The sequence below is a fragment of the Colletotrichum jinshuiense genome, chromosome 5, assembly GCF_051148585.1.
Source record: "Colletotrichum jinshuiense chromosome 5, complete sequence".
Lineage (NCBI taxonomy): Eukaryota > Fungi > Ascomycota > Sordariomycetes > Glomerellales > Glomerellaceae > Colletotrichum > Colletotrichum jinshuiense.
Genome location: NC_139312.1, coordinates 2414708 through 2428533, shown reverse-complemented (window position 1 = coordinate 2428533; position 13826 = coordinate 2414708). Strand labels below are relative to the sequence as shown.

At 52.4% G+C, this 13826-nt stretch overlaps 5 protein-coding genes across 5 annotated transcripts; all 5 read left to right on the top strand.

Annotated features, from left to right (window-relative positions):
• Positions 1–53: 53 nt before the first annotated feature.
• Positions 54–1385, top strand: EsH8_V_000620 (AhpC/TSA antioxidant enzyme-domain-containing protein; the record flags this gene model as incomplete). The annotated part of the gene is made up of 2 exons (XM_083273136.1): positions 54–635; positions 690–1385. The coding sequence occupies 2 exons, from the start codon at positions 54–56 to the stop codon at positions 1383–1385; spliced, it is 1278 nt and encodes a 425-aa protein (XP_083125851.1).
• A 1436-nt stretch (positions 1386–2821) lies between these two features.
• EsH8_V_000619 (uncharacterized protein) lies at positions 2822–3358 on the top strand (the record flags this gene model as incomplete). Its single annotated transcript, XM_083273135.1, has 1 exon — positions 2822–3358. The coding sequence occupies one exon, from the start codon at positions 2822–2824 to the stop codon at positions 3356–3358; it is 537 nt and encodes a 178-aa protein (XP_083125850.1).
• A 4430-nt stretch (positions 3359–7788) lies between these two features.
• Positions 7789–8157, top strand: EsH8_V_000618 (uncharacterized protein; the record flags this gene model as incomplete). Its single annotated transcript, XM_083273134.1, has 1 exon — positions 7789–8157. One exon carries the CDS (start codon positions 7789–7791, stop codon positions 8155–8157), a length of 369 nt encoding a protein of 122 aa, XP_083125849.1.
• A 750-nt stretch (positions 8158–8907) lies between these two features.
• On the top strand, positions 8908–10409 carry EsH8_V_000617 (methionine aminopeptidase; the record flags this gene model as incomplete). Its single annotated transcript, XM_083273133.1, has 4 exons — positions 8908–8950; positions 9015–10153; positions 10211–10297; positions 10353–10409. 4 exons carry the CDS (start codon positions 8908–8910, stop codon positions 10407–10409), a joined length of 1326 nt encoding a protein of 441 aa, XP_083125848.1.
• A 2045-nt stretch (positions 10410–12454) lies between these two features.
• EsH8_V_000616 (PRELI-like family-domain-containing protein) lies at positions 12455–13039 on the top strand (the record flags this gene model as incomplete). The annotated part of the gene is made up of 1 exon (XM_083273132.1): positions 12455–13039. The coding sequence occupies one exon, from the start codon at positions 12455–12457 to the stop codon at positions 13037–13039; it is 585 nt and encodes a 194-aa protein (XP_083125847.1).
• Positions 13040–13826: the final 787 nt, after the last annotated feature.

The window sequence follows — 13826 nt, the reverse complement described above, 5'->3', positions numbered from 1 at the left end:
ATTCAAAATATCAAATCAATCATCCTTCGCTTAACCCACCCAGTTGCGACGTCATGGCTGCTGTGCCGTCAGATCCTCCCACCGCGGCCACGACCGCCAATCCTGTCCCAGTCAACGGCCATGCCAAGCCTGCAGCCGACCTTGCGGGAACAACGCTGCCCACACTAGAACCCGCTGCTGCCACGAGGCCGGAGATGGACCCGGAACCCAAATCCAAAGAGAATGCAGACGCGGCGCCTCCACACGACGATCACGATCCGACCGACGCCGAGCAGTTGCCCAAGTTGCCCCCTAGGCCATCATCGATAGATACCCGGGGGCAGGGCAAGCCCGTCGACCAGGCACCAAACACTGCGACTACGGCAAGCACGAGATCACCAAGAACATCAACAACCCAATGTGCCTGCGAGGTCACGCGGGATAGCTCAGTCGAGGTCGATAACTCGAAGCCCGCCGACTTCGACGGCGAGGTCGCCACGAACAACGACCTCCCGACGCCCGAAACCCTGAAGAAAATCGAGAACTTCGTCGTGCTGGACCGTCATGGAAAGAGTCATACCTTCAAGAGCTTATACAGCGGCCGCAATGTCGCAAGGCGTGTTCTCATCATCTTCGTCCGCCACTTCTTCTGCGGCGTAAGCTTACCACAAGTCCTATGACTAAATATTGCTCTTGCTGACCTTGCCAAGAACTGCCAGGAATTCCTTCGTTCCCTCTCCGAATCCGTGACCCCCGATGCCCTATTGGGTCTCCCGATGAGCACATTTGTTGCCGTTATTGGCTGCGGTAACCCCGGCCTAATCGAGATGTACCTTCAGGAGACAGGCACCCCATTTCCCGTCTACACCGACCCCACGAGGCGCCTGTTCGACAACTTGGGCATGATGCGCACTTTGGCACTAGGGACACGGCCAGCCTATATGCGAAAGTCAATTTTCAAGTCGGCCGCTGAGAGCGTATTTCAGGGGCTGAAACAGGTAAAGGCTGGGTTGGCCACAAAGTCTGGCGACCACAGACAGGTGGGCGGAGAGTTTCTCTTTGAACCCGTGGAGCTTGTGTCTCCTGTATCGACACCATATGCCGAGCGCCAGCTCGAGGAGGCCATGACTTCGAAAAGGAGCAGCTTCGAGAAAGATGGCATCGACGGGGAGGGTGACGATGATTTCGAGCCAGAGGAGAAGCGAGTTACCTGGTGTCACCGCATGCGCTCCACGCGAGACCACGTCGAGATACCCGAGTTGATGGAAATCCTGGGCCTGTCGGGCACGGGAAAGCCTAGCAACAATCAAAAGAGATGGTCCAAAGCTCTCGATACGAGGAAGGGCACCGGCTTGAGTATGGCAAGCCAAATGAGTAAGCTAAACGAGCAACAAGAACGAGCATAGGAGCGGCGAGGCTTCTTTTGCGTTGTCGACGGGGCGGTGCGGCCTATAATACGCATGCGCTCCGATAATGTGGATGGGATAGCCGTGGTAGGAACCAGACCAGGCTGAGCGTCGTGAGTGCAAGAACACGGGGAGCCGCCTAGTAGTGTTGATTATTATTTTGGCTGAGATTAGCATAGCCGTTTCAATGATACCTGCAGCATTCAGCAATTCATACCATTTATGCTTGATAAGCATGCAGTCAAGTGGACAGCGTTGCGCTTCGACCACAGAGTAAACCAAAGGCGAACCACGTGAGCTTACTTGTCGTCAGTATATCAAGACCAATGATCATGGCGGAAAACTCTTTCTGTTCCCGGTGGCACCGGTTATTATCTGCGGCCATCCGTTTGCTGACTATGAGCTTTCAGCTCAGGCGAACTCAGGCTCTTGTTCTTTCGGCGATGTTCGCCTCCAGAGGCGACAGTGTCTCAAAGCCCACCACAACGAGGCCGATGACCTGCCGTCCCTCCAAACGACGTCCTGACGGCCCGATAAGTATCAACAATCCCTCGAGCCTGGGCACGCAGCATCTCCCGAGAGAGAAGCGATGCGGAGCGGCAACTGCTCCGCCCCGCGCATGTTTGTCCAATCGGGCCAGTGCCTTGTACACCTCTGTTGGCCTTGGTAAGCAGTCACAAATTTAGAATTGATTGCAAAATCCGGGGGGGAGCAGGCTACTGCAGCACGGGGTTTTTCTGCCGCCGCTGCTGCTCACGTGTGTCTTGCGCTGGTATCCAATAAGCGCGGCAGCACCGCCACTGCCGAATAAGCTAGGCTACATGGCCTTCGTGGAGGACTCGGTGCATATGGGTAAGCTTGAGCTGGCAGGGCTGAGCAGGGCGAAGATGGCATCGTGCTGACGGGGCGTTGTTCCTTAGCTCACCCAGCTGGAAGGTGATGCTGAAAAAGAAACCGCTTAGGGCTTCCTGTAAGGCTGGGGCAATGCAACGACTAATTTGATCCTTCCCTCGAAGGGCTCCCTGGGGGAAGGGGGGGTTCCCCGTAGGATAGGAGGCGGAGCTTTTTGCGATTTCCAGGCGGGGTGAGCGATACATTGCCTCGCGGAGTTACAGCAGCAGGTGCAGAACTCTGCCCACGGCGAGTCTCTCGGCTGCGCTAGATGGTGAGATGTGCTAGGCGCAGCAGCTGAGGCGCCATCCTTCAACACAGCACGATGGAGGTTCGGAAAGACTTCAACACGAAGCAGCCACGCACATCGACTATAAAGCGAGATTGTTTGTCTCCTCGTTCCTGGTTGTTCATCTCATCATTCTCATCTCATCATCCTCATCAGCATCAGCATCAGCAGCTTCAGACCAATCTATCCACTCAACAATCCTACAAGACTCTTCCCGAGTAACCAACTTCCCAACTATCCAACACCCACATCAAACATGCAGCTCACCAACTTCCTCGTCGCCGCCCTCGCCGGCTCCGCCACCGCGGCTTCCGTCTCCTCCCGCTCGGCCAAGGCATCCGCCCGCCGCCAAGTCGGCACCCCGGGCTGCCGCGTGGTCCCGGCCACCGACATCAACTTTGGCGTCGCCGACCTCGTCTCCGGCACCGTCGTGACAAAGGTCCTCACCTTCGACGTCGGCCCCTCCGCCGCGGGTCCCTGCCAGCTCGTCGGCGCCTTCAGCCAGGGCTTCCCCATCGACCAGGGCGGCGACGAGTTCTCCCGCCTCGACGTCCGCTCCCTCGGCGGCAACGCCCCCGGCAGCCTCATTGGCAGCTTCGGGCCCCTCAATGTCGAGAACAACGCCGTCGTGGCCGACACCGTGCAGGTCATCAACAGCTTCCAGTGCCAGGACAGCCTGAGCTTCCTGTTCGAGATTGCCAACGACGCCGATGTCCATGAGGACATCAACATCGCCTTCACTGCTTCGGCGCTTGGCGGCTTCTTCGTCCAGGTCGGCGACCAGTGCAACTGAGCGTGCGGCATCGCGTGCTTCTTTGAGAGCTTCGGGGAGGAACTAGCGAGATGACGGTGCATTGATGGGAGTAATTGTACATATCGGGCATGGGTTGACTGCATAAGGCGGCGTTCCGTCGGGCATAGCATTGGGAGTGGTCTTGGGCAAGGGCATCGGATTCTGCATACTTTTCATACTGGTACTTCTACCAATCTATACTTTACATTCCTTGATTTGTCTCTATAGCCTCTGGTATAACCGTCGACATTCACTCGCCAGTTCTTCGTGAAGCATCAAAACGAACACGGGTAAGGAACTTACCCTGTTTGTGGTGATTTGATCGTAGTGAACTTGTCGGACCAACTATGTCAATGCAGATTTATCTTTTTCTTAACAGAAGTATCTTAATAACTTGTAAGAAAAAGAATAATGTCTTCCTTGACAGAATATGCCCTTGTAAACATTATACAACTTAATAATAACACCCGTGATATTTCCCTTGCTTAAGCTATCCGGATACTGCGCTATCGTTGTCCCCCAAAAGTAGTTGCCAATGTCACAAACACATTCGCGCGCTTCGAGGATTGCTCGACATGCTACCGACCCCCAGGATTAAAACAGCATCGTTGCAATGCTTCAAAAAATTCAGGTAGCCTTCTCCTCCAGCTTCTCTGCAGTATCAAATTCACGCGCAATACTCCAGTTGAATCCTTGTTTACACGTAGGACACCTAGGAGAAAGCGAATCAGCAAGAGAATCTCAGACCTCAAGTATTACTTACCACATTGCGTCACATCCATAGGACTTTTCAATTACGGTTTTGCATTGGGGGCAATGCTTGCATCCCATCCGAGCAATGGTGCCGAGACTTTTCGCTTCGCGTTTCTCTTCGATGGAACCCTCGGCCTTCCATCTCTCCAAAGCCGTCTCGCAGGTTTCTCCTTGATGAGCCTCTTCGTGACATCCCATGCACGTCTGTCTACCGCAGCCGCAGAAAGCAACACCTCGACTCTTTTGACGGCGTCGGGCGGGCAGATAGCTGCCGCATTCCAGTCCGTGGCAATAGATGGCTGTCTGAGAGCCCTTCTCGACGTCCTCGTCAAGAAGATCACGATAGGCGGTCCACTCGCGGGGCCGAAGAAGTTCTTTTGCCCATTGATCAGGGAATCTTTTCTGCTCATCCCAGGTCCCGGGACAGAGAAAGCACCGCGGCTTATTGAAGGGCTTGTTGGAAACGGCGAAGCGAAAGGAGTCAGCAGCGCAGCCGTGGCAAATATTGTGACCGCAGGGTAGATCTCGATATTGGGTCTTGCGGGAAGTTTTGTAACAAATGACACAGTAGTCTCCAATGTTGTATGCTTCAGGAAGTCGAGGTAGAACGCCGTTCATTGGGACTCTTCGAGATGCCATTTTCGCTTGATGCCGAAGTCTTGATGCCCGAACTGAATCTCGTGGGCTCAGTTGAGTATGGTGGGTTGCTGGAGGTATTCGTTCGAGCCCTCGTACGGCTTTGGCTGTGTCGTCAATGTCAGATCTGGCTTCAAGTGCCGTTTAAGTGTGTCACTTTTGACTCCTAAGCGACTGGTAAAATACCACGATGATGCTTTTCTGCGAGTTTGGAATAGCGCGGGGAATGCCTTTCGGATGTGGTCTGTCTGTTGAGCAAGTTTCCGTTTTCTACTTCCCAATTTGCAGTACGGCCTTGACGTAGGTTATGGTTTGTTCGAATTGAAAGAGCAATCGCTTGTGGCTTCTGGAAGGTGCAGTCACCTTTCGTGGCCACGGCCGCAGCACCTTCCACAAGAGTTGCTTTGGCGACACTTCTCTTAGCTCTGCGGCCCACGCTCCCTCACTCAAGATTCGAACACCACAAGTAATCATTTCAGCTTTGTATTTTCTTGATCTAGAAAAGTTGCCTCTCACTCCCTAAATACTGTGCGAGCGACCTAGAAGTCCAGAAAAACAAGTGAAATCGGGGTTGCCCATATCGGTACAACCTTAAGGACGGAGAAGAAATGGGGGGAGGGGGAGAAGACGATTGACATTTTGAGTCTTTAAGTTGTAGATGCATGATACAAGAAGCGATTCAAACTGGGAGACGCATCTCTGGTCATTGTGTCTTTGGCTCAACCTTCTCTACCGTTTGGATTTATTATCTCGTTGTCCCAGTTACGATGAACGTCTGTCCCTTGAACTATCTCCTCGCTCATTATCCCCGACTCTACAACCTATTTAGCCTTCCACTGAGGTTTTTCTGGTCCTTTAAAGATAAATCTTTATAGTTAATGGGATCTTCTGCATAAAATGCGACTTCAGCAGACTCTGTTATCTCAAACTTCTTAAATACGGAATTCAAACTTGTCTTTGGCCATTTAACACATTTTCTTCAACAAAATGCAATTGATCCTGGGGTAACAGTATTAATTCCATATTCTTAAAAACTTCACCCAGACGTATCAACAGCTTGCACCACTTAGTGAAATAAACCAAGATCATTTCCTGGTGGAAGGCAAATTCATCTTCGCCTCTGAACTTGGAAAATATTAGCCTGACCATCTTGCTTCACAGTAAAGCAGCAAGGAGTTGACCCTTGGGGCAACAAAAAGTCCGGCAAATACTATTTACGGTATACCAAGCTATTTCAAGCTTCAGCTATTGTGTACTCCAATGAAATCCCTACATTTGGATGATGGCACGAGGGCAGAGCATAGTGTCCATACTGTGTTATTGGCATACACTGTATTGTTCTACTTCTTTGGGTGCTTAATTCCTTCGAATCTTTCTGCCAGTACAAAAAACTCGCTCGTCGATAGCTTGGCCATTTTATTATTTCATCTAAAAAGTACAGTGTTTTGATGGCTAAAGATAGTCCTCTTGAAATTCTCATCTCGGGACAATTGCATTTAATGACCAAAGCAAGGGACAGGTGCCCATAGGTGATACAAACGTTGCGTACGCCACAAGGCGCTCGTGGCGGTTGTCACTGGCAATTAACAACTGGCGTCGTCGCCAGTGAAAAGATCTGAGCCTAATGCATTATCCCCCTTGGCGTCCGCTGTTTAAGTTGTATTCATTACACCCTGGGTACAAATGGTGTGTGGCGAGCTGCAAGACGCTTTTGTTCTGCTGCTTCTGACTGGCTATCGTGAAATAAGGGAGGATGCCAAGCTAAACAGCTGGCTCAGCATCTGAGCTGAGTTCTATCAGGCTACGAATCAAATTCGCAGGTTGGCCGAACATAAATAATAAGGCCGCCATCCATTTCCCCGCAAGCCTCTCAATACTAGTCAGGGTATAGCATGCAGGTTAAGTCTGGCACTAACGCTGGGCGTAATATTGATAAGTAACTTTGTAAGTTTCTAATCTCCTCATTGGTTTGAGGTTGACACTGTCTTAATTCAATAGGCTGCCGAGAGGTTGACAGAAAATATTGTGCACTTCTTGAAGCAGGTTAAAGCATCTCAGTCTACTAAAATATGGGTTCTACTCAGACAGAAAGCTAAGAAGAGCCGGACGATCAGTTATAATAAGGGCAGAAAGTACTTGTTTTTACGTGGCAGAGCCGCCTTTTTGTAGGTACAACCTATTCCAAGATGTACAGCTCTTTTGTCACCCGCATGGCCGCTTGGAACATTCCTCATCGCATCACTTCATGGCTGTTGGTTTTAGTCGTTTGGTCGATTCCTTGTTTCACTGCGTCAAGTTGCCTGATCTTTTATCAGACTCTGTGGATTGACCGGTCAAGCTTAGTTTGGCGTCGACCGACTATCATGCCCATGTATATCCCTGATCGGCCATGCCTTCAGGCGGATGTAACATGACTGCATCCAGGTGATGGCTAAATTGAATTGCCCGTAGAATTTGAGTATGACGAAAGTAACCAACGATCGGCCCACGAACCCACGTCCACGCCAGGAACATAAACTGGTAGCAACATAAGAAATGTAGAGGATCAGAAAGAAGAACGTTGTACGTAAAATAGTTACGTATGGCTTGAGACACTGACTATGCTAGCCTTGAAGCAACATATTATCACTGACCCTCAACCCCGCATAAGCTGCATGCAGGGTTGATTGTCTCTCACCCAGCTGAGCAACTGCATGGTAATGTAGCACCAATCCCAACGGCCGTTGTAAGACGGGCGAATCTTTAGTCCTTCGCATTGCAAGGCAAGTCGGCTATCATTGAAGTTTCAATTGTACAGTAGATAGTCAGTCAGTGTATAAAAGGGCCTGTAGACGGACGGGCGAATCTAGATATTCCATTCAGCAGAATCTAGATATTCCATTCAGCAGAATCAACAGGCAGACAATCAAACCCACCTGATAGCTCTTAAAATCGGCATCGCTACCAAACCTCCCAAGTGAGACTTTCTAAAGCCGAAGTTGCTTGCAACTCAGTTGAATGCTCGTGTCACTAATCCTATTTTAGCCCCATATCCCGCCAAAATGCGCTTCGCCACTTCCTTGGCCATCCTCTTCCTTGCGGTGACCGCACAGGCTGGCATCGCTCAGCCGGAAAAGCCTTTCGCCTTAACAGAGAGGGCCGACAACGACGACCTCGTGCCCTTGCTAGACAAGAAGAATGAGCAAGGCTTGGAAAAGCGGGCTTGCAGCTACAACGGATGCAAGTGCAACAGCCGTGGCAAACAGCTCACGGTCTGCGGCAATTGCGTGTGGAGGAACAACAACACCTATGTTGTGACCAGCATGAGGGTCAACAACCACAGCTTCGAGTGTTCACCCAATGGCAACTGCTGCGACTACGGATACGCCAAGGACTGTGGTTCTGCCAGTGCTCGGTGCATCATCAACTAAGTGGCCACATGTATTGTCTTGTCTGCAGGGGCTGGAGACATTGATTAAAAACAGCCCGCTCTGTCATGTTTGCGGCCAAGTGTGTTTTGGGTTGTCGTCTCATGTCTGTATTTACCGCAAGTTACTCGTTCATCTTAGTTTGGATCGTGGGGTGTGGGATGCGATAGGAAACAAAATCTAGAAAATCATTGGAGGCATTTGTGGTTCCCTGCAGGAGTGAAGTGCGTAAAGTTGCATGTTCCTGGTTTGAGACACTCACAAGGCAAGATAAGGCGAGTTGAGCCTAAAAATAGGGTATCAAATGACGATGTGACGTGTAAGAGAAGCAAACTTAGCCGACTTGAGCCAGTTGCTGCCGCGGACAGCCCGCAGCCTAGCCGCAGCACGAATAATATGCTTTTGGAACCTTGCCGTTGAAATGGCCGGAGTTGCAAGAATACGCGCATCCCTTAAGGGGGTCTTAGGGGGCCGCTTAGCCGCAGACTTGGCTTCGTCTTGGCTTTGCAACTCCATGGGGAGAAAATACTTCTTTTACTGGGTCAGGTGACAAACTTGACCGAGTCTTAGGCGCTTTTGCTCTTGGAGAAAGCTCTTACCAGGTGAAACGGGTTGTACATTGCATAAGAGGCAGCACCCCGATTAACGACTTACGGGGGGCCTACCCCGCGCCCTTGCGTTTACCAGGTGGGGTACAAAATCTGTCGCTCCCACCACCAACTTCACTACACACGCGAAATCTAGTATGCCAAGATGGCTACCCAAGTTCCCACAGAAGCTTTGAAGAAGCTGAACGGTATGCGCTCGGCCAAGCACTAGATGAATCACCTCGTCTACCGAACTAATCAATCATTTTCTAGTGGGAGAGCCTGCCACGAACGGCAAGGCAGTGAAACCTGCGGAGGGAAATGGTGTCGACCACGACAGCGACGACTCGGATGAGGAGGGCGATGATGTAGCTGCGCCCACCGCAGGTGGAGCGGCCAAGAAGAAGAAGAAGAGAAAGCCCAAGAAGAAGAAGAAGTCCCCGACCGCCCAGTCCGACCCGCCGCGCGTGCTCATGTCCTCGCTATTCCCCAACAAGAACTACCCCAAGGGCCAAGAGGAGGAGTACCGGGACGACAACCTCTACCGCACGACCGACGAGGAGAAGCGCCACCTCGACAACCTCAACAACGACGACTTCCTCACCGACTACCGCGAGGCCGCTGAGATCCACCGTCAGGTCCGCCAGTGGGCGCAGAAGAACATCAAGCCCGGACAGACGCTTACCGAGATCGCCGAAGGCATTGAAGATGGTGTGCGTGCGCTGACGGGACATCCGGGTCTGGAGGAGGGCGACGCTTACAAGGGTGGCATGGGCTTCCCTTGTGGTCTGTCTCTCAACCATTGCGCTGCGCATTACACTCCCAACGCCGGCAACAAGATGGTCCTGTCGCAGGAAGATGTCATGAAGGTTGATTTCGGCGTGCACGTCAACGGACGCATCGTTGACAGTGCCTTCACGATGGCTTTCGAACCCAAGTACGACAACCTGTTGGCTGCCGTCAAGGACGCGACCAATGCCGGTATCAAGGAGGCCGGTATTGATGTGCGTGTCGGAGACGTTGGTGGTGTCATCCAGGAGGTCATGGAGAGTTACGAGGTTGAGATTGATGGCACCACATACCCGGTCAAGTCGATCCGTAACCTGAACGGCCACACGATTGAGCGTTGGAGCATCCACGGCACCAAGAGTGTGCCGATCGTGAAGAGCAACGACACGACGAAGATGGAGGAGGGCGACGTCTTCGCCGTCGAGACGTTCGGCAGTACTGGCAATGGTTACGTCAGGGAAGACATGGAGGTTTCTCACTACGCCAGGCGTGGAGACGGCCATGCTGCGCTCCGGTTAGACTCTGCCAAGAGGCTCTTGAACGTTATCAACAAGAACTTCGGCACGCTGCCCTTCTGCCGGCGTTACCTTGATCGTCTGGGACAAGACAAGTATCTCCTAGGTGTAAGTTTTCTGTCGCTACATCAACATCAGAACCACCAAGCTAATAATCATTTGCAGCTGAACAACCTCGTGGCCAGTGGCATCGTTGAGGCCTACCCGCCCTTGTGTGACAAGAAGGGCTCCTACACTGCTCAATTCGAGCACGTACGTGTTATCACCCATGTATCATTATTGACACCCAAGCTGACCCAGTTCGTAGACTATCCTGCTGAGGCCAACCGTGAAGGAAGTAATCAGCCGAGGAGAGGATTATTAGGCAGGGTGAAACCAGCCAGTGATTGGCATTGTCATGGGGTTTCTTTCTACAAATTCGAGATTATCATTCAGGTACACAACGAAATCCAATCAATCAATCCAAGCACTGGTCCCCATAGTCCCCGCATCAAAGCTTCTTAAGGCTAGAGTAACGTGTTATGTAAGTAAGTAGGATGACACTGCCAAGAGCATAACCACAGCACCCACCCTCAAACACAATCTTGAATCATAATTCAATAGCCAGGATCTGGATATCACGATTGTCTGCATTCGCAATGAGCGCATAATAGATATAGGCAAAACTCATCATGGCAGTGTAATGAAGCCAAAAGAGCACCGCTCTGTTATGATGTTCAACAATGCTCTAAAGACTACGTCCAAGGTGGTCGAAACTTATTTACTAGCTAACAAGTTCATTGCATTCAATAATTGGTTGTTGCAGGCATGACGCAAGAATACCCCGAGGCCATAGTTGCCATGCGATATTGGAAATCTGGGTCATGCTCCACATCGAGGGATTCACTTCCACAGCCATCGTCCGCAGCAATGATCCACCCCATGTCCGAATGCCACCCCGCGCCGGAGCAGATGGCCGTGATGGCCGTCTCCGACATCATGACCGGCACGGATCGCCCGATGAGATTAAGGCCGACAGGCTAACACCACTCGAGATCGATCATGTAAACCAAGCGTCACTCGCTTCCGGAGCTGCAGTGATGTCAGATGCGATACAATTCGCAAACCTTGCACAACCCGGAATGGAAACCGATCGGACCCCGTAGATGAAGGCGGGAGCCGTATGACGAGTGTGTTCGAGCCACACACAAAAATCACCGATTACCGTACCCCTCAAGGCTCGATGAGCCACTTGAGGCTGAGAAGTGTCAAGACGACGTCAATCTGGAGGCTTCAACGGCAATATTTCCGGGCGATCCAGAGCTCATGACCACTTTTTTCGCCGCCAGGCCCAGCCAAGCCTGGCTCGCCGTTAACATTGGCTGGCGGCGGGGAGCCCGAATTCCCCACCGCCAATCGCATGCTTCCAGGGTCCGATCGGCGGAATCCAGAAGGGCAGAGAACACCCTTTTCCCTGGGACCTCTGGGCCCTTTTCGCCCTCGGATAGCGTAAGAGGCGTCTTGCCGCTGTCGGCTGTAGCACTGCAGCAGGTCCATCCTTGGCAAATCTCCTTTGTCGCGGCGACCTCGACACCTAGCAGGGTGGCCGGGAGGCCTAGGCAAGCCTGAGCTCGGGCTCTACCCTTCAGGCTAACTTTTTGGAAAAAGAGGAGGAAAACGGCGAATGGGAAAGCCAACCCGCCCCCGCCCGAACGCCAATCACATGCCAGCAGCGACCGCGACCAGCCCGTCCCGATGTTTTTTCATGCTGTCCATGCGCGCTATTGCCGAAAGAGGCAGATAGGCGAGGCTGGAGCCCCGAGCCGAGCCAAACAGCGCGCTCCTTGCTGGGGCTTGCGCCTGCGAGTCTTCGCACGCGCCACCATGAGCTCCCATTCCTACCCCGGGGCACCGGCCGGGGTTAAGGCAGAGAGAAATTTCCAGCGTAAATCCTCCCTGGGCCTGAGGCGTGCGACCATTTTGCCACGTCCTGGTTGGTCAGACTAGGTTCCTAAAAAACCCGCACACGACACCTGCTCCACCACCCTCCGGCCTACCGAAAAGCGCTCTTCCTTTTTTTTTTCCTTTGCAAGGTCCATCGCCCTTGTCTCATTATTTTCCCTATCCCTTTATATCAACAATCGCTCCCGTCCCCATTCTTCCCAAGCTCTGCCGCATTTGACTCATCACTGTCGCTTGATCGATAAACAAATATCTCAAGAAAAAAATCACACTGCCAACCTCGTCCACTCTGAACTTGGCTGATTACGAATTCCCATCGAGTTTACACGACCACCCCCGATAGACAAATCAAAAAAAGAGGAGTAGAGGGAAAAGTGCCCGCTCCATCCACGAGCTTTGCATCTACCCGCAGACCCGACCCAAAAAAATAAATAAAGGAAAAAGAGAAAGAAGAAACCCACATCCACAATGAAGGTCTTCTCCAACGCCGTTACCTTCAACTACTCCTGGGAGGAGGTATCGACCGCCAACTGGCGCAAGTACTGTCCTTGGAACGACAAGACGACACACGTGCTCGCCGTCGACATCCTTGCCCGCAGCGTCGACCCGTCCACTGGCATCCTCAGAACCGAACGCCTCATCACCGGCAAGCAGACCGCGCCGAAATGGATCGCGTCCCTCATCGGCACCAGCGGCGGCGACTCGGACATCTCGCAAGTGTTTGAAGTCTCCTACGTCGACCCGGCTACTAAGACCGTCACCATGGTCTCGCAGAACCTCACCTTCGCAAACCTCATCAGCGTCCAGGAGACCGTCGTCTATAAGCCTATCAGCGCGACGCAGACGCAGTTCGTCCAGGATGCCCAGATCACGGCTCTGTGCGGCGGCTGGCAAAAGATCAAGAACTCCATCGAGGACCAGTGCATCTCGCGCTTCCGCGATAACGCCCAGAAGGGCAAGGAGGGCTTTGAGTCGGTGCTGGCCATGAGCCGGAGGGTGTTCGCCGAGGAGCGCGAGCGCGAGATGCGTGTCCGCCAAGGCATGGCAGCATAGGCTGACCGCGGAAGATCCCCATGGTCCGAGGATGATTTAGGATTTTCCTATCGCCACCTCTGATCGCGACAAGATACTTGCGTTTGCAGCGTTTCCTCGTCGATTACTATTTTTTTCAACAGCGGGCAGCATCACCAAAAAGGATTCCGGAAAAAAGGGGTGTTAAGATGGCGTTCATCATTTTAGATAGAGACTTTTGCTTTTCCAGCTCAACATTGTCTCAACTGTAAAAAAGTTTCGGAGTTCGGGAATACCCCTACACGTTAGAGCATCTGGGGGTGACCTTTGCGATGCATGGTTCATTCTTCGGATTAGATTAGAGTGTTTAGAATAATACACCCTCCCACCATGAGCAAACTCGTCGCAGCATGCCAAACTCGTTTCAGTGATGCAGATTTCCTATGGTAATTGTGGCCATTTCTAGACGGGGGTATCTCGCTTCCCCATCCGAGCCAAGCACTTCGTTTCGTACCGGGTCAGCATTTCCCTCGTATCCCGATCCAACGCCGCGTCGCTCCCATCCAATACCCGCCTCGCGAACCCCGCAGCCTCCTCGAACCTACGGAGGAAATACAACTCCTCCACCGCGTGCAGGAGCTCCTGCAGCATAGGCTTACTGGCTTTGTCGGCGGGCAAGGGCAACTCAATGGTTTGCCAGATCTAAGCGTTTTGTTTCTCCGTCAGCGCCTACAGGGGAAGGGGGGAGGGGGCGCGGACGGAGAGGGGGATTCGAAGGGTGGGGATCCGGTGTTGGGTCGGGGTGTCCATCCGAGCTCGAAAAGGCCGG